General features: G+C 55.9%; 5 protein-coding genes across 5 annotated transcripts; 4 read left to right on the top strand and 1 right to left on the bottom strand.

The window, feature by feature from the left end:
- Positions 1-2,395: 2,395 nt before the first annotated feature.
- L226DRAFT_538108 (high nitrogen upregulated cytochrome P450 monooxygenase 2) lies at positions 2,396-5,702 on the bottom strand (the record flags this gene model as incomplete). Its single annotated transcript, XM_067681425.1, has 10 exons — positions 5,248-5,702; positions 4,849-5,188; positions 4,683-4,760; positions 3,809-4,028; positions 3,728-3,751; positions 3,595-3,669; positions 3,384-3,543; positions 3,074-3,318; positions 2,931-3,020; positions 2,396-2,876 (listed from the first exon to the last, which is right to left on the bottom strand). The coding sequence occupies exons 1-10, from the start codon at positions 5,290-5,292 to the stop codon at positions 2,396-2,398; spliced, it is 1,758 nt and encodes a 585-aa protein (XP_067531808.1). The 5' UTR covers positions 5,293-5,702.
- Positions 5,703-6,977: 1,275 nt separating this feature from the next.
- L226DRAFT_615539 (uncharacterized protein) lies at positions 6,978-8,774 on the top strand (the record flags this gene model as incomplete). The annotated part of the gene is made up of 8 exons (XM_067686792.1): positions 6,978-7,188; positions 7,243-7,285; positions 7,350-7,590; positions 7,663-7,774; positions 7,841-8,009; positions 8,067-8,175; positions 8,239-8,361; positions 8,440-8,774. The coding sequence occupies 8 exons, from the start codon at positions 6,978-6,980 to the stop codon at positions 8,611-8,613; spliced, it is 1,182 nt and encodes a 393-aa protein (XP_067531807.1). The 3' UTR covers positions 8,614-8,774.
- A 162-nt stretch (positions 8,775-8,936) lies between these two features.
- Positions 8,937-10,614, top strand: L226DRAFT_491723 (kinase-like protein). The gene is made up of 5 exons (XM_067677367.1): positions 8,937-9,196; positions 9,251-9,397; positions 9,468-9,622; positions 9,682-9,913; positions 9,977-10,614. The coding sequence occupies exons 1-5, from the start codon at positions 9,151-9,153 to the stop codon at positions 10,537-10,539; spliced, it is 1,143 nt and encodes a 380-aa protein (XP_067531806.1). The 5' UTR covers positions 8,937-9,150; the 3' UTR covers positions 10,540-10,614.
- A 3,303-nt stretch (positions 10,615-13,917) lies between these two features.
- On the top strand, positions 13,918-14,384 carry L226DRAFT_525368 (uncharacterized protein; the record flags this gene model as incomplete). The annotated part of the gene is made up of 2 exons (XM_067678967.1): positions 13,918-13,983; positions 14,088-14,384. 2 exons carry the CDS (start codon positions 13,918-13,920, stop codon positions 14,382-14,384), a joined length of 363 nt encoding a protein of 120 aa, XP_067531805.1.
- A 3,686-nt stretch (positions 14,385-18,070) lies between these two features.
- On the top strand, positions 18,071-20,140 carry L226DRAFT_446277 (uncharacterized protein; the record flags this gene model as incomplete). The annotated part of the gene is made up of 1 exon (XM_067674888.1): positions 18,071-20,140. A coding segment is annotated over one exon (2,070 nt), but the record flags the coding sequence as incomplete, so codon positions are not given.
- Positions 20,141-25,614: the final 5,474 nt, after the last annotated feature.

Raw genomic sequence — 25,614 nt, 5'->3', positions numbered from 1 at the left:
ACAGTTTCAATGTCCGGACGTGGATCCTTCAGGCGTATGGTCAGCTGAAGCGAACTCGGAAGGGTGTATAGTACGTACCAGGTTCGGCAGGTAGTGAAGCACGTCGCAGTCGCATTCGTCAGCAGCGACATTCCCGCGGCAGCTGCCCCGGTAGCCGAGCCGGAGAACAACTGGCCGTAGCCCTGGTTGTTCAGGTTCAGCGCCAGGTGGGCGTTGCAGGCCGCGCATGTGTCGAAAACGCTCAGGACTGGGTTAGAAATATCCGGGTGAGAAAAATGTTACGGTTTGGAAGATGGGAGGATAGTAGACGTACTGAAAGTTCCCAGGAGGAGCAGGGAAGAGACCCCCAGAATGACGTATCTAGCCTTCGCTCCAGGCCAGAGCACGTACACTCTCCACCACACAATCGCATCACCAACGACAATCTAGCACAGCCGCCTCAGAAACCCGAGCTGAAATAGACACAGGAGGTTGAGCGGGGACACACGTTGATGACCAACGTCGCCGTCTGGATGCAAGTCATGCTATCCCCGAGAGTATATCGCAATCGGGTTAAAGACAGCCTGCGTGTCGCAATTGTTAATGGCGTTCGCAGCGGCCTCCGCCTGGTTTGCAGATGCGAAGGTCGCGCGGAGGACTGCTCCCGTGAACGTGGCAGTGGATGTGTAGAGGACGAGGATGGCGGCGAGTTGGAGGGCAGTGAACCGCGTCTTGAGGCCCTTCCCGCTGGTGAAGGAGACCGGATACGTACTGTAAGTAGGTGCAGATACGGGATAGAGAATGGGGGGGCGTACCACAGGATAAATACAGACGCTATAGCGAGACTGGTAGCTATACCTGCAGAGGTTCATCTCAGCTATCGAACTGACGAGGTTGATCCAGAAGCGTTGGAGACTCACTAAATAGCGTAGTAGTTATCACGGTGTTGACCAGCTGCTGACTGTGGTTGAGAGTATCGAAGACGACGACATAAGTCGCCAAGCTCTCTGCACACGAAGGATCCATGATGATGGCGCGGCGTAGCTGCTCTACCTGCATTCCGAGAGGGCGCGCTATATAGGTCCATACCTGCAGAAGACACCATGATATCAGGTGCTAACTCGACGTCTCCGCAGTACTCCCATGTCGCCAATCTTGCGTTCATAAGATTCAGAGTGCCGTGGAGCAGTTCCTACGTGCATCTTTGGAGTCGGAGAAGAGAACGAAAGCATGTATCAGCACAGGCACGCCTTCAGCTACCGGACAACATGAAGGCGACGAAGATAACTCACCGCCAAAGTTGGACATGGAGACGGCCCTCCTCCTCGCCAGTGTACCCGCAGCTAGAGCAGTAGCCTCACAAATCCCACGGTCCACACGCGTCGCCTCGGAGCCTCCAATATGGTACGTGTAGCTTGAGGTTCGTCCCGTCACGACCAGTACGCAAGATCTCGCTTGTCAGTGTCTCTGCCGTATCGCCACACGATGACGGCTCTCCGCAGTTCCTCACCGCATGCACGCCTGCTGGCAGTTCCCGGAAGTGTCGATGTCGATGCGCTCTTTGAGAGGCGCACGCAGAGGAGAACTGTCAAAGCACAACGTGAGTTGACTTCGAGAAGAGGCGGCGCAGAGGATGCCAAGCTTGAACTGTGCCCTCAGTTCGCCTGTGACCGAATGACCTGATACTGAGATGCTGTGCGCACCTTCTCCGCTCCCGCTGGGAAACAAACGCATTAGAAAGGCATACCTCTTGAAATCCGAAACCTTGCGAGGTGTTCGCCACCTCGAAGCGTTCACAGTCCGTGCGAGGACGCCGCAGATGCGCCGTCATTGTATGCGAACTCGCCTACGGTAAGCCTCCGTCGAGAGCGTGGGCCTAAACCTTCCTCAGAGCGGCGCCAGGATGGCGGAGAACCTAGTGAGGTATGTCGACGGAGATAGTTCGTCCGAAGGCGACTAGCTGAGGTTGAGTCCAATCCCCGAAGACTTCGGGGCCGGTATTTCGGGATTGGTCGACTTGAGGGACAGATTTTGAGATAGATGTGCTCCGACAATGTTATGTGTAGAACAGAATGGGATGAGAGTAGTAAGCCCTGGGAGCCGCCGAGAGGGCCCCCGAACCTTGAAAGCTTGACTCTTCGGCAATTCGCGTTGGTCATGCTCTCTGAATACGCGTTCTCCACAAGACAGGCTGTGTAATTAAATTTGAATCTAACACGACGACATACGGCATATCAGATGATCCCTGTCTAAGCAGTAGGCCGTGTTAGACACTAGAAAGATGTATTCCGGGTAGGCCGGACACTGCGAAGGGGACACGCACAGAGCTCGCCCACGTCGCACCATGCGCACCAGCCGAATAACAGCACTTCTGCTTGGCGGTGCATAGCCCACAGCGGCTCCAAGCAGCAGCCACTCATCCCCTCCTCTCGAGCAAGACCGGCACCTCCGGGCGTGTCGACACGAAGTAATCCCGGTACGCAGTCTCGTAGCCAGACGCATCCCACCCCTCCCGCAGTCGCATCTCGTACCGCTGCATTATAGCCGTCACGACCGTGCGCATCTCCTGCATCCCGAGCCCTTTGCCCACGCAGTTCAGCGGCCCGTGCGAGAACGCGAGGAACGCACTGTCGTTGTGCACGAACTCGCTCTCGGCGAGGGTGTGCGCGCTGTGCGAAGTGGAGGTAGGGAGGAGCGTGTTCGAGGGCCCGGGAGACTTGCGCGAGGGCGAGGGGAGGGAGGAGATTGGGCGCGGGAGAGGCGCGTCCGCGAGCGCGAGCTGTCCGGAGGCGACTAGCCAGCGTTCGGGCCAGAAGGAGTCGGGGAAGGTGAAGTTGCGGGCGTCGCGATGGAGCGAGAAAGGAGGGATCATGATTGACGTCCCGGGCGGGAAGTATCTGCAAACGTCCGTCAGCGGGCATGTCACGAGCGACAGCATGGGATTATCGTACAGTGAACCGACTGCCACCCCAGGAGCGTCGTTCGGGACCTTGCGCGGGCTGCTCGTCATGATCGGAGGGTAGAGCCTGATCGCTTCGTGTCTGTCCAGGATGCGTCAGCCACCGATAATACCAAAGACGAGACGGACATTCACATCACAGCTTGCAAGTACGTCATGTCGCGGTAGTGCTTCGGGTTGAACGGATCTTCACCTTGTGGGTAGTATTTGTCGATCTCTTCCTGGAGCTTACGGTACGTCTCCGGATGCGTGAGGAGACAGTGGAAGAGGCTTGTCATCGCGCTCGAGACGGTGTCGGCACCAGCGACGATCGCGAGGATACCATCGTCCACGAGCTGCTGCAGTGGTGGCTGCGGCTTGTCCGGGAGGTCTTCGTTGTTCTGCGGCGTTACGATTTATAAGATTGATGGGGTGCAGACGACTCTAAGAACGAGATGGGACGTACGAGGTAATGGAATAGGTCCGGGGTTGTCGAGCCCTTCTCCATCCTGCGCATCGCGAACTCCTTCCCGAGCTGAAGGAACGCGTCCAACGCCTTCACAGCGGCGGGTATACGCGCCACGTAGAGCCCGAGCCACGGCACCTGAGCCATAATTGTCGCTGGACTTGGAGGCGTGTCAACATCATGTGCAACGGAGTTACGAAGATGAACGTACACGACACCTTCCTCGATGACGCGCCAAACGTTGGTCTGGTCACCTTCTTGCAGCAGCTCCGATCCGCCACCAAAGCTACAATGTCCAGCATGTCAGCAACCCCGCAGTAGCTGACAGGTTGCATAATACTCACGTCATATCCGACATGAGATCGTAGCTACGCGAAGAGTCAGCATCTGCACCCAACGACTCAACCCGGATGCGGCCCACTCACCTGAAGTAATTTATCCACTTTCCGATGTTCACCGCGCCCTCCTGCTCTCCAAGCCGGTCGACAAGTTGATGCGCACGCCGGACGATGAGGTGTTCGAACTCCTTCAGTGCAGCCGGGCCCAATCCACGGTTCCACGCGCGTCGGCGCCGGATGTGCTCGTCTGTGTCCATGATGCCGACCATCGGGACGTTCGTCTCAGTGAGCATCGCGCCTATGAAGTCTGTGCCAAGCATGTCAGTACGTCACAATCGTCCTCAGGAGTCACAGAGGGAGGGTCGAAGAGAGATGACGGGATGAGAAGGGATGTGGCTGACTCCTGTGCACGCCTTTCGCGACAAGTCACAAACTTCCTGCTAGCAACTCAGCCCCGGTCACCTCGCAGATGTGCACACAAAGCCGATGAGTCTCGAGTGCGAGGCTGTGACGAACGAAACTTCCGAAGCCTGAGATTCAAGGCGATGACAATGCCCTGTCAGAAGGAAGAAGCTTACTGTCCGACAATAGCAGTACCTTGGAACATGCGTCGTCTGACTTCCTCGCGCCCGAACACAGGAGCGATGACGTGCATACGATTCGGATGATTTTGTCTTGAAGCCACAGCCTTTGTTTCAAATTCATGGTACACTCGGGCTTGCGAGGGTCATCACAATCCGTGAAGACAATCCGCAGCTGCCCGGCCCCAGAACTATGAGATAGCCCATCAGACCCACTCACTACGCTCTGCGCATCCTCTCTGAGCGACTGCGCTGCAGTACGAGAAGTAACGGCAACATAAGGCTGGGCTTGCCGCGAATACCGGCCACTCCGAGAAGCAAGCATGATGCCTGGGATACCCGGGCGTTTCGGACAGGGAGAAAGAGCGGAAGGTACGTACTAGGACCCTTGCCAACGCCCGAAGAACCCATCAATGGACCGACCAGGGAGGGGTCTCGAATGGACAGGTTATTCGGTCCTTTTATCGTACGACATGGGTAGAAGAGGTCGCGGTTGGGAGGTCAGCACGTACTGGGATAGGACATTATCGGGCATGTACTACATACCGAAGCGGACGACGTCTCCGTATTTCTCGTGAAGGCGCTGGATATATCTAGGCTGTTCCCCGGTCGCAGCGACGGCTGCGTGCCAGAACATGGTCGTGCGGCACCAGAAGGGTCCAGGGTAGCGCCATAGAGGGTGGAAGGGGGAGATGCGGTAGAAGACGACAGATCCGACAAGAGCAGAGAGGTAGGTGGTGCAATACAAAAATAAGCTGCTCCATGTTGGTAGGAGAGCTGTGAGGCAGCCGTCGAAGATGACTAGGAGAGTGGGAGGACCGAGTAACAAGGCAAGGTGAGCGGAGATGCGGTAAGTTTCGCGCGTGCGAAATAATTGGTGGACGGCCTATCGAAGCAAGAATAAAGATCAGAGCCGGAGATAGAAGAGGGTTCCGAGGTACTTACCACGGCCAAGAGAACGAGAATCGAGGTCGAAGAGAGCAGTACCATCGTGGCGAGTGGGTAGAGAAGGTTGGGGACAAAACGTGTATGACGCAGACCGAGGAGCTGATATGCTGCATGCCTGCAGAAGGCCATGCCACAGGAGGCAGCACCAGAGCATGTACGTGGGAAGCAGTGGGCGCAGAGCGGCAAGGAACTTGAGAAGCTCGGGGTTCGGGAAGTGGCTTACCTACTTCTCGCGCAAGACCGGTGCTTACAACAGAGATACAGCAAGCACAATGCCTTTCCGATGGTGTAATTCCAGCATTCATCCGTCGTGCGTGACAGCTTTCGGGATCAGGTATTCTCGACCGCATCCGCAACGATGTAGAGACTTGAGCAGCCGCGCTGGATAAGTCTTATCGGTCGCTGAAACATACTTGACCGTGGATTTTGCTGAGGATGCGGTTCGGCGTTGATGATGGTCGTCGATGAACACAAGTCAAGTATCATCCAGCGCTATCTGAACTGCGATAGCCTCGTTGTTTGGCCCTGTTAGGATCCCAAGCTATCGGCCCCAATCGCCTGCCATATTCGGACTCTCTCGTCCGTCGGCCCGTATTGTCTATGCTGCTGCGCTGGCAAAGCCGGGGGATGCACCTCGAGGTGACCTAGGAGATACCATCGCATGTGTGGGTCCATGAGAAACGCAGTCGCTCGTGACCCCGTTTATTAGGGGCTGGCACTGGCATCCGGTGCACTCGGACGTTGTAGTGTGTGGACATCACCATGGCATTCAGATGCCACACTACATAGTACCTAGATATCAGCTCCTGCTTGCTGCGAAGGTAATCTATAGCCCGCCTCCGCTCGAGTTTTCGGAAGTACTGACTGGCCATTCGTCTGAGATAGTCTTTTTGCATCGATATGACCCAGCTCTCCGCCTACTCAACCCGTATCCTTCGGACGTGATAGGGGCAGCCGCGCAACGCCTAGCCACGCTCAGGCCCTGCTCCTTCATCTCTGTGAGCGGTTTCCTTTCCTGAATCCTGGCCGCCTACGCTCACCAATCGCCGCATATCTCTTCTCCCCTTCGCTTCGTCTTACGTGCTCTCAGTCTCTGCCACACCGACACTGGTCCCGGCTATGTAGTCACGTGGGCCCGCCACCAGGACCAGTCGCTCGGCCTCCGCTTCTCTTCTCCACGCGAACTCCCGTCGCTCCTGACAGTTCCCATCGCACTCCTTCCAACTGCCCCTCCCCGTCAACGCTTGAGGAGGAACTTCGGGGAGCCGATCCCGCGTGGCGAGACAAGAGCACTCAGGCATTGACAGGTCCTGTAGCCTAGGTTCGACGATCCCTGGAGAGCATCCTCGACTTTGGACGTTCCGCAGCGGTCGTGACGTACGATGCTGAATGCTGCAATATATTGCAGATATCCAGGACTGCATGCCTGTTGTGACACTCCGCCTTTGCCCGTACCTCCTGGAGTCTCGACCTCAACATAGGAGGGGATATTGGTGTTCACTCCTGCTTCTGTACATAGTGAGCCTTCTTCGGCTTCTTTGTCCCCAAGTCCAAGTCCTGACAGCTGACTGTGTTCGTTTTCAGGTTCCTGTGTCGATACCGACTGATGCGCTCGGATCTTCTCTGACCTACCAGGTAGCAACCGCGTCATAGCCCTCTGTATGAACGAGGACGAGAAATACGACTCGACTTGCACTGCGGAAGTGTCAGTGTCAAGTCAGCATTTAATGTCCTCGCATCTTTTGCACATGGAGAGGTATATATTCCAGCCTCTTGAGCACAGTGGCTCCCACCGCATCCTATCTCCTGCTTTTCCACTGTCCTCTCGCCATGGATCCGTCGTGCGCTGGAAGCTTGGCGACGTACACATCGTTGTATTCGATACCCTCTCCCACAGCCAGCAGTTGATCAATATCGTGATTACGACTACGCTATTCGGTGAGTTGTACCCAGTCTCGCGTGGTGCACAAAAGCTGAGAAGGACGTCTGCAGGCATATCAACGAGCCTCGCCATCGCATCGGTATGCGTCCTCTCGTGAGTCTGCTCCAGTATGTAACGTCAAATCATTCTCGCACTCACTCGCAATACTTCTCATAAGCGGGAAAGGCCTCAAGCGGCGGTCTGCTGCCCTACAGCTCACCGCAACCCTCATACTCTACATATCCACGGCTACATTCACAGGAGCAGCGCTCCGCGCGACCTTCGCGACTGCGAACCAGGCGCAGGCGGCTGCAAACGCAATTACCAACTGCGACATACAGGCCGTCTTCAACCCTGTTGAGGTATACTCTCTCGGCGATCGGATGATCTGCATTGAGACAGCGACCTTGGTTCTTAATGTACGTCTCTTCAGATTATTCTCTGAGCGAGAACATCTTTTTGATATCTGTGGTTGGCCCTGTGCATTGTAGATCATCATCGGGGATACCATCGTATGGTGGAGAGTGTACGTGCTCTGGCCCGGAATCAAGGCAAGGCGCGTCATACTCGGGGTCTCCGCCTTACTCCTCATGGCGACCTTCCGTACGATCTGCTCCATGGCACTTCTTTGCATCACACCCTACTGACTCGCGTTGCATATAAACCCAGCCTTGAGCGTATTCGACACATGGGGCGCATGCAACCCCCGCCTTTCCATTGTCGTGCAACAGCAGGGATACGGACAGCTATTCTCCGGCTCGCAGACGGGTGCCGCGGCGGCAGGTATGTCGCTAGCGACGAACGCCATTGCGACATGCTTCACCGCCTACAGGGCGTGGTACGTTCTGCGTTGACCTTTCATTGCAATGCCAGACCTGAGATGACATGGCTCGAGGATCCACGTTCGGACGTTGAAGGTCTTCGACCGCAAGTTCTCGATGACGAGCGCGGAGGAGATCTTGATTCTGATCGCGGAGTCCGGCTTCGTCTACACCGCGATATGGGTACTATGCTCCCGTTGAAGTTCACGCTTTGGTCAGCGCGCTGAAATGTACGTTGCTCATCAGGTGATTGTCACAGTCTGGCAAGTGGGCGAGAACAATCCCCATGTCTTCGAGTACGACACTGGAAACAGGACTTTCTGGGGCATCACGGGCTACTTCGTCAATGGGGGCCTCGTGCCCGTCATCGTGAGTTTCTCTTTATGCTGTCTTGCGCATCTGCCCATTGAGCACTTCTGAGCTGACTTTCCCTTCTTCGCATTGCAGGCGATATACCCGATGTTCGTGATTGTGATGGTCGCGCTCAAGCGGAAGCGGGCGACGAGCACGTACATGTTCTCCACACAAATCTCGTCTCAGCCGCCGCTCTCGTCTCCGCCTCCGACCATTGAAGACTGCTCCGAATCTGGGGCTAGTGCTCGCAGTTTGGTTGATGCCTGATGCGGTTCGGAGGTCGTTTGAAGCAGCGCAGATGGCTGTCTGTCGGAAGAAGTGGGGACTCTGGATAGAGGGTCTTGAGACAAATTTCTGGGAGGTTTAGGGAGTACTCAGCGCGTTCTTGAATATGTAAGTTCTACTCGGTATACCTGCGCGTCTCGGCCACGTGGTAGACAGTGTCAAACGAGACGCTCAGAAGCGGACTTTGTCTCTCCCTCGTCGCCAGCTTCACGCTTAACACTAGTCGCACTTCATACCGGAAAATCCGCAGACAAACCGTTTACGGCCAGTCTTCGCGTCTATACGTCTCGGGCGCTGGCGGCTGCGGCACCCGCACTGCCCGCTGTCGCAAGCTTGAAGTGATATCTATCAGTCAGTTAGTAGGCCTGTGAGTCACAACGCGGGAAAAGTTGTGGCGTTAACTTGCCCGCTACCGGTACGTAGCATATACATAAGGCCTACGCTCACATCCGCTGTCCCGAGCCAATGATCACATTCTGTCCTGCTACCACTATTCACTGCACCGTACCTTGACAATCGATGGCTGAGATCCATTACGACAGATTGCTCGCGAGGGGTGGCTTCGGTATGCTCCTAACCGAACTGTAACCTCCGTGGATCGCTCTAATATACATGATAGGAAGGGTGTACTCGGGGATAATGAAACTCGATGATAAGGCGCCGAGCAAGGACATCGCACTCAAGAGAGTCCGCCACGTAGCTGGAGCAGAGTCGAGACTGTGTCCTCTTCTGCGCCACGAGGCATGCGCACTTGTCTTGCTCAAAGGTCTGTCATCTGGCCCCAGATGCTAGCATCGTTGAACTGAGTCTAGACCACTACATGTTGATTACCATAGAACATCCCAACATTCCGAAGGTATACGCCTTTGGGGCGTCGCAATACTACGAGTACCTTGCTATGCAGCGACTCGGAATGACTCTCCACGAGTACTTTGAGGACGCCAAGCAGCAGCTTACCTTGTGCAATGTTGTTTCAATTGCCTATCAGATGGTGCGTCACTACCCGCCGTCTTGAGCTCGCATATTGTATCTGATGAGTAATTTCCTCAGCTCGATGTCCTCGAATACGTTCATTCTCGAGGAATCGTCCACTGCGATATTAGCCCATCAAATATGATGTTCGATGTGCACGGCCCGTCAGCAGGTATCATCTACCTGATTGATTTTGGACTATGCCGGTCCTACATCGACCAGTCGACTGGACAACATCGCCCAGATGAACTAATGACATGTCGCCGTGGAAACGCAACCTGGATTAGTCTCAACGGGCACAACCTGCGCAGTACGTGACCCCCTCCGGCCACGTACTAGAAGTACGCTGACCCTCGACTTGGCTATATGGCAGCTCCATCCCGCCGAGACGACCTGGAGTCCCTTGCCTACGTCCTCATCTGGCTATTGCGAGGCGGCGTACTGCCGTGGGGAGACGGCAAGTCTGCAGATGTCTACCGGATCAAGTCGCAGTGCTCGGGCGCTCAGCTCTGCGAGTCCCGCTGGCCGCCAGTATTCGGAGAGTTCCTCGACTACTGCCGCAGCTTGAAGTACAAAGAGACCCCGTCTTACGCATTCTGGAAGCACAAATTTGCCGACGTAGCGGGCCAGGGTTTCACAGTGCATGTCAATCCTCAAGACTCCAAGGGGCCCTTCTTTCGCTGCGCCCAGTCGAATCCAAAGCTTGGGGCAGATAGAGCATCCGATGGTGGATGGGAACCCTTCATGGGCGGCCGATGTTTCTATATTCCTTGTCGCGAGGAATCACATGAATCCGTCTGGAGTTTGTCGCCCAAGGATCTGCTTAGGCAGGATGAACTTCATGTCGTCGTGACAGGCGTGGCAAGGCTGCGACATGTCCCCGAATCTAAGATTGGGTATATAGATGAGAGTTGCCCTCAGGAGGAACTGCTTTAGCCGCATAACTAGGTGGATAGTATGTATGATCAGCCTGTGGTGACTAAATACGAGCGAGGTTTCACTGTCTCAGGCTACATCATCTATTTTACGTTGCTTATCTTTGTGGCCTCAATACCGGCTATTCATGAGTCTTACGTCTCGTATGCTTCACGAATGACCAGTGAGTGTTCTCGAGGTCGTGCATTGGTTTGGGGCAACTTGCGTCTCGGAGGTACTACTTAGTACTTACCCGCGTGCATTCTGCCTACGGTTGACTGCTGCTGTATATAGCTTACTATGTTGAGATAGCCCTGCACATAGCCTCTCTTGCCTGTCCACAACCAACGTCACACGAAGACTTGAGGATGCGGAATTACAACAACCGTGCGAGGAGTCGGGACCATGCTTCTCGGGTGCCGCTCACGGGGTCCTTCGAACGCTCCGAGGGTCCAGCAGTATCTGACGTGGCGGCATACGCAGACGGTGCGCTAGGCAACGGCCCCTCCCCAAAAGATATTTGTCAGTGCCTTGAAGGCTCGAAAAACACGAGTGAAGGAACGTCCTGCGCTTGACACTGGGTAAATGCCCTGCACAGACTCGCATGAGCGACAATAATGTCGGTGGACGTGGATGAATGGCCTTGGATACTCATGACGATCGGGACAAGGCACTTGTTCATCATGTATCCGAACCCGTGTGCGAACCTGCACCTTTCTTCTACTAGGGAATCATGAGTCACCATACTGACATATGGGATAACTCAACAGCCGCGAAAGTCTGCGACTTACGCCGCTCACGTTCGTCACTCGCATGTCAACACGCTGCTCGGGATGATGGCATCGTCAACATCTCCGAGTCCCCGCTGCATGCCCAGAAGGATATCGATGCTTCGGCCATCCTAGAGGCCGCGCGTTCGCCGCCTGCTAACCGAGTCCGTGAGCACTGGAAGAACGAGATATTCGGTATTGTCTCCCAACACAGTACATGAGCGCTGTGCAGCGCACGACATGGTCGTTTGCCCAAACTTCGGATGATGATGTCCTGTAGGTAGTCCAGGAGGTGAGCGCGCTTGCAGTGCGAGGATTCTGCTCGAGCGAGCGTGAGGGACTTGATGGCGCGCTGGAGCGGTGTCTCGGTCGCGTGGTAAGGATTAAGATGCAACACAGCGAGTGGCGAATGGAAGGCGAGTGGGCGGGAAAGGGCTTGCTCATCCTCCATCGCGAGTGCTCCTGAGTTTCACGGGAGGGATGAGCAGACATAATCACATACCATGGTCGGAATGCAAGCTGAGATACCCGAGGTTGACATTTGTTGCATGCCTTAAAGCCGTACTTGGTCAGTTGCATGACAATCAACGCGCTCGCGGGCGCGCAACGGAGAGCAAGTACGTACAATCGTATGTCATTTAAGCTGCAAGCTGCAACGCGGGAGACAATCATTTCACAGGGATCGGTGAGCATCTCACCAACTTGGTGCGCTCTCCCAACGGCCGGAGGACGCGCGCGAGATGATATGAGTAACACGCCGGCGCGCGAGGACTCACTAATGCGAATGTGGATTGCTAGCGGGACCCCTCGAGCTCTCAAGCCGATACGTTCGGATGACGGACTCGGATGGAGACATGTTCGAGTTCTCCCCCCTGGCGAGTCGAGTCTGGGAACGGGAAACTCACTGCGAGGATGAACCGGGGGCTCCACATAAACGATAGAGACCGTGCATTAACTTCGGACACGTGGAATGGGATAGCAGCGTAGTATCAAACGAAGTGCTCACGCAACCCCTTACCTCCGAGTCCTCTCAGCCGTAGCTGTAGATGGTCTCGGAATGTCTGAGGATAGCAAAGGCCACATTGCACGGTGACCTCGCTTCACTTGCATGCTGCGAGTCTGTGTCAGCATCTTTGGGCAGCGGGAGAAGCGAAAAAGGTTACATACCATCTCAGACTGCCGTTGCTCCAGCCATGTGCATGAATGCGTGAAGAGTCCCGAAAGATATCAGTCTTTCCGGTACCCAAAGAGGCTAGTGCCGGTTGGCCAGATCGAAAGTTGGATATCTAGAGGGACAAGGCCACTGCGGAGCTAGAGACTCAGAGTTGGCCACAGCTTTTGCCGCCAGCGCCCGCGGCCCGACTGTAGTCACTGAAGCGCGGACCTCTATGCATCCTGACTCTGTACTTAGCCCGTACGGCCGTCCTCAGGCCTCAGGACCTCTGTTAAAGATGTCTCCACTCTCATTACCAACGACGTGCGTTCTAGTGCTCTCATGATCTTCTGAGAACGACCCACTGGAGAGGACATGCCCGATGACGGCGGACTACACGCAATGGACGAGGCAAACATATTATCACTCGTGAGGCGCAGTGTTACGCCGCCGGGCCTCGGTGCGTATCAGGTGCGTTCTTCGTCTATTGTGTCCAGATTGTTTCTCATACACAACGTTGGGACACGACGGGTCGCCACACTGCTTGAACGAGTTCTCGGAATGCTGGCGTTGCAAGTCATGAAGCTTGATTCACCGATTCAGAGGGCGTCAACGAGCGGCGAGACGGAGTGCATACCCGCTTCAGCGAGTCTGGGAGCAGCCCATGATGACTGCACGTTGGTCATGCACGCACGAGCCTCCTGTTCAGGCTATCGATCTGGAGCATCGAACTCAAGAGTATGTGTGTCCGCAGGAATGAAGCCCAGGACACGCCGTCCGAATGTTTCACGCCCCATTCAGGCTGAGTTCCGTTCTTCCATTGTGAGTACAACATGCGTCCTTCATCTCTGCCTCACTCGTTGTCAGGGTCCTCCCATTTCCCTGGTCTCCATCGGGTTCAGAATGCCTCTCAGTCCGCCCCAGAGCCGCCCCAGCAACCTCGCATTCCTGCTTGTCTGGAGAATGTACGTCTATCCCAGCGGTCATGTGGGGCGTGGCGGCGCATGCGGCCAGTACTGCATATGCGGCGCTCGGTGGCACCAGGATTCCTGTCGCAGAAACGATAATGCTCCGTATCCACTGTTTTCCGCTTCCCCGGGACTGTCAACCCCAGCACCGCGCACCTTGAAGGTCAATCAATGCTCACGGCCGCGGCGGACACACCTGTAAGTACTTACTTGCATCAATCATCTTTCCAGATATCCGATGCGTCCGATACAGTGTTTGCTCTTGGGGCGAGACCGTCTTTCTTGACAAGCTGTGTCTAGCACCTGTCCAAAGTCAGCTGTGCGACGCGTCGACGAGGAGCGGCGCGGCCAGGAAAAGCAGGCTAGACGCGCACAGAATGGCGGGAAGAGATCGTGGTCGGTGAGCGTCGATGAGCAGGACCGCCAGGCTGCAGCCTATATAAACCCCTCTTCCGCTTTATTGTGCAGCCCCGGTCCTTGGCATCACGACCCGGTGAGTATATCCCGCATGAGGTCCTGTCCGTCCTTTCCCGTTCTCCTGTCCTATGTGTCTCCCGACATCGCGGCAACCAGGGTCTGTCGGGCATTCGACGCTGCTCATGTTCGTTGTCCTGCACGCTCCTAGCCACTCTCTCCATGCACCGCTGACGCCGAGCGAAATCTTCGTACTTGCCTAAGACCTGGACGTTTCCCGGAAACATCAAATCCACGACCATCAACGCACTCGTCTCGCTCTCGTTCGACCCCGAGTCCGACTTCATCCAGGTCAAGTACCACAAGGACCAGGCGAACGGGAAAGTCTACTCGCACACGGGCCCCGGGTTCGCGTTCAAGAAGTTCCAGGCCGACAAGGTCGCGGGCATGATGGTCAGCCCGGACGTGCAGGCGTTCAAGGCCGACGCGCGCGAGGACAACAGGGAGGACGTGCGCACGTACGGGAGCGGGACGGATAAGGCCCCGCAGAAGAGCTTCTAGGCGGCGCGCGGAGGCATGTACGACCGTGACTTGAGTGTACGATAGCGCGACGATGTACTGTGACCCTTGGAGCATCGGTTTGTGATTGTACGAGAGCGACCATTCGCTCTCGTACCATTCGTATATACAGTGGAAGACAATCCCGTGAGCAAGCAGAACCGGAGAGCAGGAAGCCGAGACATGAGATAACCAAGAAAAACGAACGCAGACATCGTACACTGTCATTAAGACTTGTCCACTCCTGCAAACGACACAGTCCATACAAGTGCCCTTCATCGGACGAAGGCAACCTCTGGCCGCTCAACGAGCGGAGACTCGCATGAATCCGCCGAGGCTTTCCGGCGATGAAGCTCGCGACGGTGCCATCACCAAGGGTGATGATGGAGGAAGAAGGAAAGACTTCGAACCTGACTGTGTGGTGTGGTGTGTGTCGACGTACGCGGACGGAGGGAGGAGACGCGTCAGGTTAGTGAGGAGATGGTGAGTGCGAGCGGGTGGGAGTGAGGCAAGGATAATAAGGATGATAGAAAGAGGGTCGAGCGAAGTCAGAGTCCGACGTTGATGTTGGAGGCAAGTACGAGAAGAAGAGGGCAGAGAGGACGAGGGCAGTGCCCATTGAGACCCACACTTTTCAATAGAGGATCCAGGTGCGGGAGCAGTTGAAGATCGACGTCGCATTAAAACGTCGGAGGTTTGAAGGCATGGGAAGAGGAGATGAAGTCAGCGAGTGTTCGAGTGGAAAAGACACATGATTCGGAGGTGGAGGCAAAATTGAGAAGAATGATAAGGAGGTGGGGAGCGAGCGAGCACAAGACTCGAACTCCTTGTACCCACAGGTATGGGACGTGCCACTGGCCGCCAAGTATAGGGAAGCGAGAACAAGCGTGCATCGGGATTTGACAGCTTCGACTATTTAATCGACACTCGGCTTCCTGGATTGGGGATGCGAGGCGGAAACATAGCAGTGGCGGCATCGAGCTGTGTCGAGGCGGCGGCATGGACTAGGTGGGGGCATCGGGAGTGCTGGAATATGGAGGTATGCATTGTATGACATCTCGTATGACTCTGAGATCTGGAGGAGCGCGAGGAAGGAGAGAGAATGTTACGGAGGATGGGGAACCGGATCCTGGTCAGGGGGCTATGGCAAGCGGATTGTGAGGAAGAAGCCCATGTTCTCGTCTGTAGCATCGCGCCTTGTGTACGTTCCTTGTGAGCTAATAGGGTCACTTACCAAAGAATACTGCCTTTCTGTCCATCGACGGATCTCGCATGCGAGCCATCCGGCTGCCTGCTCGCCCGTGTAGTCTGCAGGAAACTCTAGGAACGGCAGAGATGATATAGCCTCGAGTATACTAGTCTTGAGTAATTCTTCATGGTTAGACATCCAGACACGCAGAGAGAAGAGAGAGGCCTGAGCGCGAGGAGGAGTCCGAGGACGAGGGAGTGAGGGAGAGACGCGCTACTGGCTCTTTTTCTCGCTCTCTCGTCGCCTTCTCGCGCTTGCACCGCCTACGCATCTCTCCCTTTCGCCCGCCTCACATTCACCCTCTCCAGGGACGAATGTGAGCACCAGGTATCCGGCTTCACTGGCAAGAAACATCAATAGCTCCCGACAATTGAGCAGACCAAGGCTTACCTCACGCAGCACGGAACCACGAATGGCAACTCCTCAATCACTCATAGCACATCTGCACCGCCAGCCTCGCGCAAAGGACACGATTCGAAGCTATAACAGAGGCCGACCGCAACAAACGGAAAGCCAGAAGAGAAGTCGCGTGGATCAAGTTTGAAATAGGCCGCTTTGACTACCGAAGTGATCGAAGACGAGAGTGGATGGGATGTAGTGTACTCGGACGGTACGTGCAAGGGGAACGCGAAGGTGGGCTCTGTCGCGGGCATAGGAGTATGGCGGGGAGGGGACGACCCAAGGTACGCGCTTCCGTTGATCCCGTGTATCATCCTCTCCAACGTGCAATAGAAATTTCGTGGAACGCTGCTCGGGAGGACAGACGAACATCCGCGCATCCCCCATTTCCACTCTCTGAGCCTCGCCGGGCTATCGTACGAGTGCTTGAGACGTTCCCGCACGTGAAGAAACCTCTTCTCAACCAGACGGACTCTAAACACAGTATCATGTGTACATAAGCTCGCCGCGTCTGTTTCGACTAAGCAGCGATCCATACCTTCAATCGCCGCAGGCTTCCGCCAATGGATGCTGAAATGGTTGAACAACAACTTCAAGACGTCGACTGGAGAGCCCGTCAAGAACCCTCCGCTCATTCGGTACCTCGCGGCTTTGCTCGACCAACCGTGCGCACGCGAAGGCCAGAAGGTGCCATGCGTCCTCTCATAATGCACTCGTATTCCCGCTGAACTCGCGTTTTCCAGGTGCATCTACGGTACGTCAATGGGCACGCTGGCGAAGAAGGAAACGAAGGCGCAGACTGGCTCGCGGACCAGGGGGCACTCCGATCAGAGGAGTCCGAACGCGAGTAGGACGCGCTGGTCGACGACTTGGAGAAGGCGATAGACGAGGTACGTGCCCCGGTTCGTGCTTCGTAGTACTGTGCCTCTCCTCACACCAGGCGGCGGGTTGACGACTTACTACGTGGCTTTCCCCAACAACCCCATTCCGCGCTACCCTCCTTCCAGTTTTCCTTAATGCAACCGGCATTGGAATTGAAGTCGTTCGCATGACGGCGGGTGGTGTTTGGCGGCCAGGCATAGGACGACGAGGCAGGGCGCGATGACGAGTGATGAGCTGCACTTCGACGATTTCGCGAAACGGCTAAGTCCCGCAAGCGCCGAAGCCGCGCGATCACATGACCAAGTGTCGTTGGCGCGTCCTTGAAGCTTCGCACGGTTGACTCGCAGCGCCTCCTGCCTCTTGTTGTCCCACACCCTGCGCTTCCCAGCTGCCGATCCCGAATCGCCAACGCATCCACACTTCCACCCGGTTCGTGCGTTCTTCTCCCGCTTTCCCCTCTCTGTTTGCTCACCTCGATGCTCAGGATCTCCCCAACCAAATCCCCCTCCTATCGACAGCGTCTGCTGGTAGTTGAACGGGGATATCCCCGTTCCTCGAGGCACATAGACGTACTTCTGCTGGAACGAGGGCTGGCCCTCACGACCACAGAAGTTTTTCTCCTCCTTCATTGGTCCTCCCGCAACGCTTCAAGTCTTTTGGATATCTCAAGGTCGCTCAAGTTCGCTCAAGCTCAGGTCCCTCGTCCCCCACTTCAGGCTCTCGGAACGGCTTTGCCCCTGTCATATTCCCTTGCAGCACTGCGTGAGTAACGCACCTTTGAGGTTGGTACGCCTGGCTCATCGCATTCGCACTGTAGCCAGGCCCCTCCGACCAACATTCACCCACGTTCAATCACTTTAGGTCCTCCCCGGTGAGTCGTCCGCATGGTGCGATTCCGGCCCTTTGCTTACATGGTGACAGATATCAGCATGTCATCGTCGTCGTCCCCTGCGCCGACAACCCCGCTTGCAAGTTCTTCAACTGCACCCACTCCGCCCCGCACCGTATCTGAGAGCGGCAGCCCACGTCCCCCCTCGCCTCCAGTAGAAGCCATCCTGCGTAAAACCTGCTATGGAAAAGGTGAGCCATTCTGATACTCATGTGCAGCTGAACTGCTCACCCGTCTCCAGCACGCATAGGTCTGGTCGATGCGTTCACAGGGATCGTCGCCGCGCCCGGATTCAGCGCGAAGTCCGTCTTCACCACACCGAACGCCGACTGGGTTCCAAAGTTCACCGTCGCGCACAGCGAGATCACCACGTACTCCGACGGCCGCTGGGGCTACCACGAATACTCTCGGTGGCCTCAGGAATTCGACCGTCAGGCCTTTCATCTTGCGTGTATTCCTCGATACCCGCCGAAAGACGCTCCCCGGTCAGCGGTGTTGTGGCGCACTCTGCAGCTCGAGGACTGGAAGGTCGTTAATTGTGGCGTCATCGGCGTCGGCCTCCTGGATGGCGAGCTCCTGGACTCCCTCGTCAAAGCCGCTGAGGAAGCTATCAACCGGTTCTACGAGGTCAGCAGTCGCGCGTCGGGACCGTGGCGGAAGCAGGCCACGTTCATCACCATCTGTGTGCGACACACCATCGACCGGCTGCGCGTCCTGCCTGCATTTCACGGGGTGATCATCTCCCTGGCGGCACATGTGCAACGACTGACCTTGGAGTTGTGGGGGCTTGTCAAGTGGATTCAAGACATCCACGACGTCGTCGCAGAACAACGCAATTTGTCAGGGCGGCCCTGGGAGGTCCTTGGGGCTCATACGTCCAATCCCAGCGTCGCCCAAACCTTGCATCGCGCCGGCATCCCGGTGTGGTTCCAACAACACCTGACCACTCGTTTGGCCGTCTATGAGGTGGTTGAACCCATGCCGCTCCCTCAGGATTTCTCAGCGGTGCCTGCATACCCTCGCCTACTGCTTGCCAAACGTGATTTGTCAGGGGCTCTCAACGTGCCCGGGGAGTGGCAACGTGCCATGCATGCGTTGGTGCGTCGGCAGTTGTGTCAATCAAGCCTTCCGGCTCTGTTGGCTGCGGACGACCACAGGGAGCCTCCGGCCAAACGTTTGCGCGAGGGGGCCGTGTTCATCGGCGAGCCTAGCTCCTCTCTAGGGCCTGCCGCTCCCGTCTTCTTTGTTGACGAGGGTGCATCCAGGACGCTGGGGCATCAGCTGCCGCCTCAACCGGCAGGGTACTCGCGCCAGGGTCCCTCTGCCCAAGCCACTCAGCCTTCGCGTCGAGCGAGAGCAAGGATCAAGAAACGCGAGATCGCTCGTGCCTCTGGCCAGCCTGAACCCCCGGCACCACGCCCACCTGACGCTATCCCGTCGAGACAGTTCTATCGCTCACAGCTTGTCACTGTGTCGCCATCATGGGTCAATGCCCTCTCAAACGTCAGCCCCCTGCCGCAACCGAAATTGTCCGTCAGGTTCTATTCCGCCCCGCCTTGGCTCGTCGACCAGTTGGAGGCTTATCCGCGCGACAACAAGAGCACGCGGTACATGCATCACTGGCTTTCCATACGGACGTTCTGCCGGATGCGCCTCTTTGATCGGACGATAGACGGCCGCCCTCTCGCTATCTCCGAATGGCGCGATGCCCTATACGGAGACTACGCCATCAATGAGTCGGCGGAGGCGCCGCCCGAAGCTCGAGTGCCTCGCGAGAAACTGCGCCATACCCTGCGAGAGAACATCCGCCTCCTGTTTGGGAAAGCAAATGCGCTGCCCTCGTACGATGTTGCCGCCCAGCCCTTCCTCGGCAAAATGGTCATCACATGCGAGTCCCTCAACTCCGACGTCGAGACCCAGCGACGTGTCATATGGGACATGTATGAGACCAATTGGCGTTGCGAGGTGCTCGCCCTGGATGCCTTGCTCGTTGGCTCAGACCGATGGTCGCAGGTGGAGCGTTGGGAACGCGAGCATCTTGTGTCGCAAATTTGGGGCTCAGGATCATCAGGGCTGGACATCATTCCCTCGGACGGTGACGAAGGCCGTGTTTGGCGTTGGAGTGAGCCCCCAGAGGCAGGTTGGGAGGCCTGCCGTCCGCACCTCGCGGCGTTCGTGTCGGTGCTCGCGCGTTGGCCTGGCGCGCCACCCATACTTCAGAACGCTTCCACGATCGTCAAGGTCTGCTCGCCGCATCAGTACACCAGCATCCTGGCCGCCGCTGTCGAGTTTTACGTGCGTACATTTGTAGATCACTATGGTCGTCTGCCCGTTCCTCCAGCTCGAGCATCAAATGCATTTCCCCCTTCAACCTCATCACTCACGGAACGCGATGGTTGTATCCACGCTTGAGATCTCATACATAGATAGAGTACAATTTCAAATCCATGTATGATGTAGTGTATATCCTAATCCTCGCTTCTCCTTCACCGCGTCTATCGCGCGACCAACCGCAAGTGGTACAATTCAACCAGATCCAGTCATCTGGCTCTGTCTTCTATCCGCATTTTGCTTGCTGACAACGAAGTCCTTTGCAGTGAGAGGTTCGCTCAGGCCCGCACGCGCACTTCATACTCTTCGCACCAGGCCTGACACACCTCGCACTCTCTCTCTTTCTCCACCATCGTGGGACGCCCTACCTCCATTGACGTGTGGTCAACGCGGTGACTCCTGCGTGACCTCCTCCCGGGCCTCGAACTTCTGAGTGAGTGTCCGCCTAGCTTGAGTCGACGTGTTACTCACACATCTCACAGCAATGGGCAGAAACACGTGGCGTTTGCAGGAGACGTTGCTCCTGCGATGCGTCGAGTCAAGCCCCGAGTTTGCTGCCTTGAACCCACATGACAAAGCATGGGTTGGAACCGCCTCAAATATCTTCAAACATCGATACATCCAGGAACTTTCTTACCCATTCCCGGCAGAGTCAGACGATGACTTCGCAATGCGTCAGGGGTTTCAGAAGCGAGCAAAGGGGCTTACTTGGTATGGGGAGGAAACCGAGGCTGATATGAAGAGGCGGTTGGCAAACATCGCGGAGGTGTGTGTCCTGCATGGCGCCGCGGTGGCTTCCGTCTCATACGGTTTGGCTAGCGCATAACCAACTACGTCAAGAAGATGAGCCCGCATTCGGCGAGAAACCAGATTAGCCAGCAGAAGACAAAGCACAAGCAGATGAAGTCACATGACAACACGTTAGCTGTAGCGTCGGTCGCCGAGCCGGCGGTCCCATTATCCCTTGACCCCCCTCTCGATCAGCCCAACGATGTTGCTGACGCGGCGTTGGACGATGCCCTTTACAAGCTCGCGGCGACCCTGACGAAGACTGCTCCCACTAGTGGATTCCAGCTCTTCAAGTCTAGCGACCATCCGGCGAGACCGAAGAACACCGAGGTGCGGAGCGGCAAGGGCGACATGGCTGCGTTCTCCTCCGTGTGTGTGCAAGTCTATTCGAATCTACCCGACTGCGAAGAATTTGAGAGGCGCGCGAGGGAAATCAATGCCGCGCGTCGAGTCGTGATCCCCGAAGTAGACGCGCCTCGCGAGATGTACGTTTCCAAGTTGTGTGTCACATCCCGTGCCCAAGTCCGCCCTGCCGCCCCTCCGACACAACCCCGACCCGACTACCTGTTAGGACTATGCGCACAAGTCGAACTCCAAAGGGAAGTCCGAAGTCCGAAGTCCGATGGTGCGCGGGAACGAAGACTTTGGCGAAGTTATTGACCAACGCCCGAAGAGTCGTCGATGTCTTCAATTTGCGGAAGTCCGACAAGAGGCTCCGGAGTTTATACCGGAGCAAGCTACGAATAAGAGAGTCAAGCAGAGAGTTAGGAACAGAGACAAGAACAGAAGTCAGAGGTCGGAGGTCGGAGGTCCGGTCAGAAGGTCGGACGGAGATCAGATGGAGGTTGGCAGAGAAGTCAGATAGATTGAGTACTGAGTAGTCGAGTGGGTAAACGAGATATCAGAACTGAAGAACTATGCGACTGTAAGGTAGGGTTTATATACAGAAGTCCGATAGGCCGATAGGAGTCCGACAGGAGTAGAGACAGGAGGCGGACTGCGGAGATGACGGAGCGGAAGCAAATAAACTGGGCTAGTAAGTGTAGGCGGCGGATACTGATGTCATAATACGATCGGATGACAGAGCGGGGGTCGGAGGCAATCGGAGTCTGGACGGAAGTCCGGATAAGGCAGGAGGGAAAGGAGTAGGGGTGGTGACGTATTAGCCGGGAAAGGGGCGGAGTTCAGGGGTAGTCGGGTCGGGGTTGTGTCGGAGGGGCGGCAGGGCGGACTTGGGCACGGGATGTGACATTGTCACATCTGCATTCCATCTCTTGTCTTTACTCCTATTGAACTCCAACTGGACATTCAGATATTTGTATATAAGCCTTACCTTACAGTCACATAGTTCTTTAGTTCTGATATTTTGTTTACTCATCCATTGATTACTCAGCTACTTGGAACTCAATCTATCTGACACTCTCTGAAACCTTTGTCTGAACCCCATCCAACCTTCCATTGGACCTTTGACCTCTGACCCTTGACTTCTGTTCTCATCTCTGTTCCTTACTTTCTGCTTCACTCTCTTATTCATAGCTTGCTTCAGTATAAACTCTGGAGCCCCTTGTCAGACTTTCGCAAATTGAAGACATTGACACATCTTTGGGCATTGGTCAATAACTTCATCCAAGTTTTTGCTCACTATGCATTCTTGGACTTTGGACTTTGGACTTCAGTTTTGGACTTCCTTCTGATGTTTGACTTATGCACACAGTCTAACAGAACATTCTGGAAGCTTCTCCTTCATTCATCAGTAAAACCCCAACTTTATTAGCAAACTTAGCTTATCTTAGGGTGTATTAGAAGGCATCAAAGATGGGTAAAATGGACCAGTAATGGGCACAAAGTGCTTGTGATTGTGTTTACTAAGAGACTTAAAGACAGGTCTTTCCTGTCGCTCAATAACTTTTACAGTTTCTGCCTTTGCCCCTGTGATTGGGGAGGACTACTCACAGACTATGTATACACATTATGCCCAAGGTTTCAAAAAAAGGACTTAGAGGGGCCAAGATATATCTGGCGCTAATTCTTACCAATATGCCCAAGGCAGTTAATAAATTTAGGGCTCACTGATGTCTTATATAACCTTTCTCCAGCCCTTTCCATTTGGACTTTCCTGGTAAACTTTGCACCCAAGAGACTTCAGACAATTGACAATTATACTGTGGAAATGATTGTTTCTGCAAAATTGTAACTAAGCCTAAAAGGTTCCCAGCATTGGCCTACTTCCAACCAAGTGTCTTGTCACGGGAGAAGTAGCGGTAGCGGTAGCATGTTTTTACGTCAGTGTAGACGGTGAGGTAAAGCTCACCATTGATGCCCTTGACATGGGCAGGTCCCCACATGTCAGCAACGGTGATGTCACCAATATCCGCTACCTCGGTAAGCGATTTTTGAGGGTACGGGTTGGTGCGCTGTTTGCCCGCCACGCGGGACGGACACTGTTCGGATGCGGGGATGGACTCATCCACGGTCATCCCAGTGACAAGTCCGCGCCGGTACAGACGGCGCAGGTAGTCGTGGTTGAGGTGCGCGTATATGCGGTGCCACTCGTCCCAGGTGTGCGCAGCGAGTGCGGTAAACACACGCGTTCTGGGCCCGAGTCTGCGGAGATGTGGTAGAGGCGGCCGCATTTTGATCCAGTCGCGAGTAGCGCGCCATTCGGGGAATAAATTTCGACCTTGTCGCCATGGAAAGAGATGCGCGCGCCGCGCTCCGTGATGCGCGAGATCGAAATTAAGTTGTGCGTGGCGGCCGGGATATGCGCGACATCTGTAAGTGTCAGTTCATTGGTTAGTTTGTTGCCGGGGCGCGAGACAAGCGGGACAGTCCTGCACCCGAGTTGCGGGACTTGGTGGCCGCCGACGCCCTTGATCATCTTGCCCGGGGTCTCGCTGTAGTCAGTGAATGCGATCCGGTTGCGACAGATATGGACTGTCGCGCTGGAGTCGAGGTACCATGCGTCGGGCGCGGCAGACAGCGCGACGTCATTGGACGCGGCATTGTCTGCCACCCAGACGGTCCCAAAGACCTGTCCGGGCGGGCTCGTCACGTAGCCTTCGTCGCCCGAGTTTCCGGGCTCGGCGACGTTGGCGCGGTGTGAGAAAGGTTGGGAGGGCTGCTGCGGGGAGCGGACAGCCTGCTGGATGCGCGCGCGCTGGTCGGCAGATGCGGGCAGTGCGCAGCACTTGTCCTGCCTGTTGCCGCGGCGGCCACAGTTGAAACAAGTAATGCGCGACTCGTCGCGCGCATTGCACGAGACGAGCGCAGTCTCCGAGTCCACCGTGCGCTGCTTGAGGCGGCGATCCTCTTGCAGGATGCGCGCGATGAGCTTGGAGGAGGTGAGTCGGGGTGCCTGCCCTTCGGTGGCAGGCACCAGATCCGTGGGGTCGATTGCGCGTATGAACGCATCCCACAAGTCTGGAAGCGAAGTTAGAATTGTCATTGTGAAGTCCAAATCCGAAAGCTTCTGCCCGAGGGCGTGAAGCTCGGAACGGTACGTACGCATTTGCCGGAGGTGTTCTTCCACATCTCCGGCGTCCGGGCACTGTGCGTGGAACAGTTTCCGCTGCACAGTGACAATTCCGATGGGTCCGGTGGGCTGGAAAGTTTCGGCAAGGGTTTCCCATGCCTCGCTGGCGGTAGTCGCGTCCTGTGCGTACACGAGGACATCCTTCGCGAGCCGAAGTCTGATGGCCCGGAGGGCCTTCGAGTTCTTCTTCCTCCAATCGGCTTGCTGGGCTTCTTCAGTGGGCATGGTCTTGCTGGAGCCGGCGACGTGTTCCCACAAGTCAAGCTCAGCGAGTATATCAGTCATCTGGATGCGCCAGGTGACATAGTTGTCGCCCTTCAAGGGCTCAATGCGGTAGGTGGAGGAGGATGTGTTGTCGGACATGTCGAAAATCGGAAACCTATCGTAGGGTTCGGGGTAAGATTCGGGTTACGAGATCGGATCGAGGCACGAGGCACGGGCTCGCGTGGCGTGTACGAATTCGGTAATTTGATCGGAAACGGAACGAAGCGGGAGCGGGGTCAGAGCCTAAGCAGGGCTCATAACCTGTCGAAAGTCGAGCGAGGACAGTAGAGTAGAAAGTGACCGATGCCATTCTGGCGTCGGGCGCAATGTATTATATACTAAACTCTAATGTACATTTGTGCGTGTTCTACAAAAGTCCAGTCGGGACTACCAACGCGCTCTGTCAGCGCGCCTTCTACCCGAAGTCGGAAGTACCGGCGCTCCGGGTGGCTGACTACGCCCGGCGGCGCCTCTCACCCTCCGACAGTCGCCAACGGTCCAGCGGCTCATCCATCCTCATTCTTGTTCTCGTCCTTGCCTTGAAAACCAGTAGCCGCGCCGCCAGGAGATGTGGAGGGACTCTGCAAGGGGTGTTGTTGTCATTGTGTGCTGGGACATGGTCGCTGTCGTCGTCGCCGCCAAGATGAGAGCCCAATCCTGATCATATCGATGCTGATGGCACCATAGACGCGGCGCATTTGGGAGTGCATTGGTCATGTGACTGCATATACTCCGTTTATGGACAGTGTCCTCTGCCCACGATTGTACTCTCTGTTAGGACTATGCGCACAAGTCGAACTCCGAAGGGAAGTCCGAAGTCCGAAGTCCGATGGTGCGCGGGAACGAAGACTTTGGCGAAGTTATTGACCAACGCCCGAAGAGTCGTCGATGTCTTCAA

Source organism: Lentinus tigrinus (genome assembly GCF_003813185.1).
Source record: "Lentinus tigrinus ALCF2SS1-7 unplaced genomic scaffold L226scaffold_30, whole genome shotgun sequence".
NCBI classification, from domain to species: Eukaryota; Fungi; Basidiomycota; class Agaricomycetes; order Polyporales; family Polyporaceae; genus Lentinus; species Lentinus tigrinus.
The sequence above is the reverse complement of the archived record's forward strand: the minus strand, read 5'-3'. Positions and strand labels throughout refer to the sequence as shown.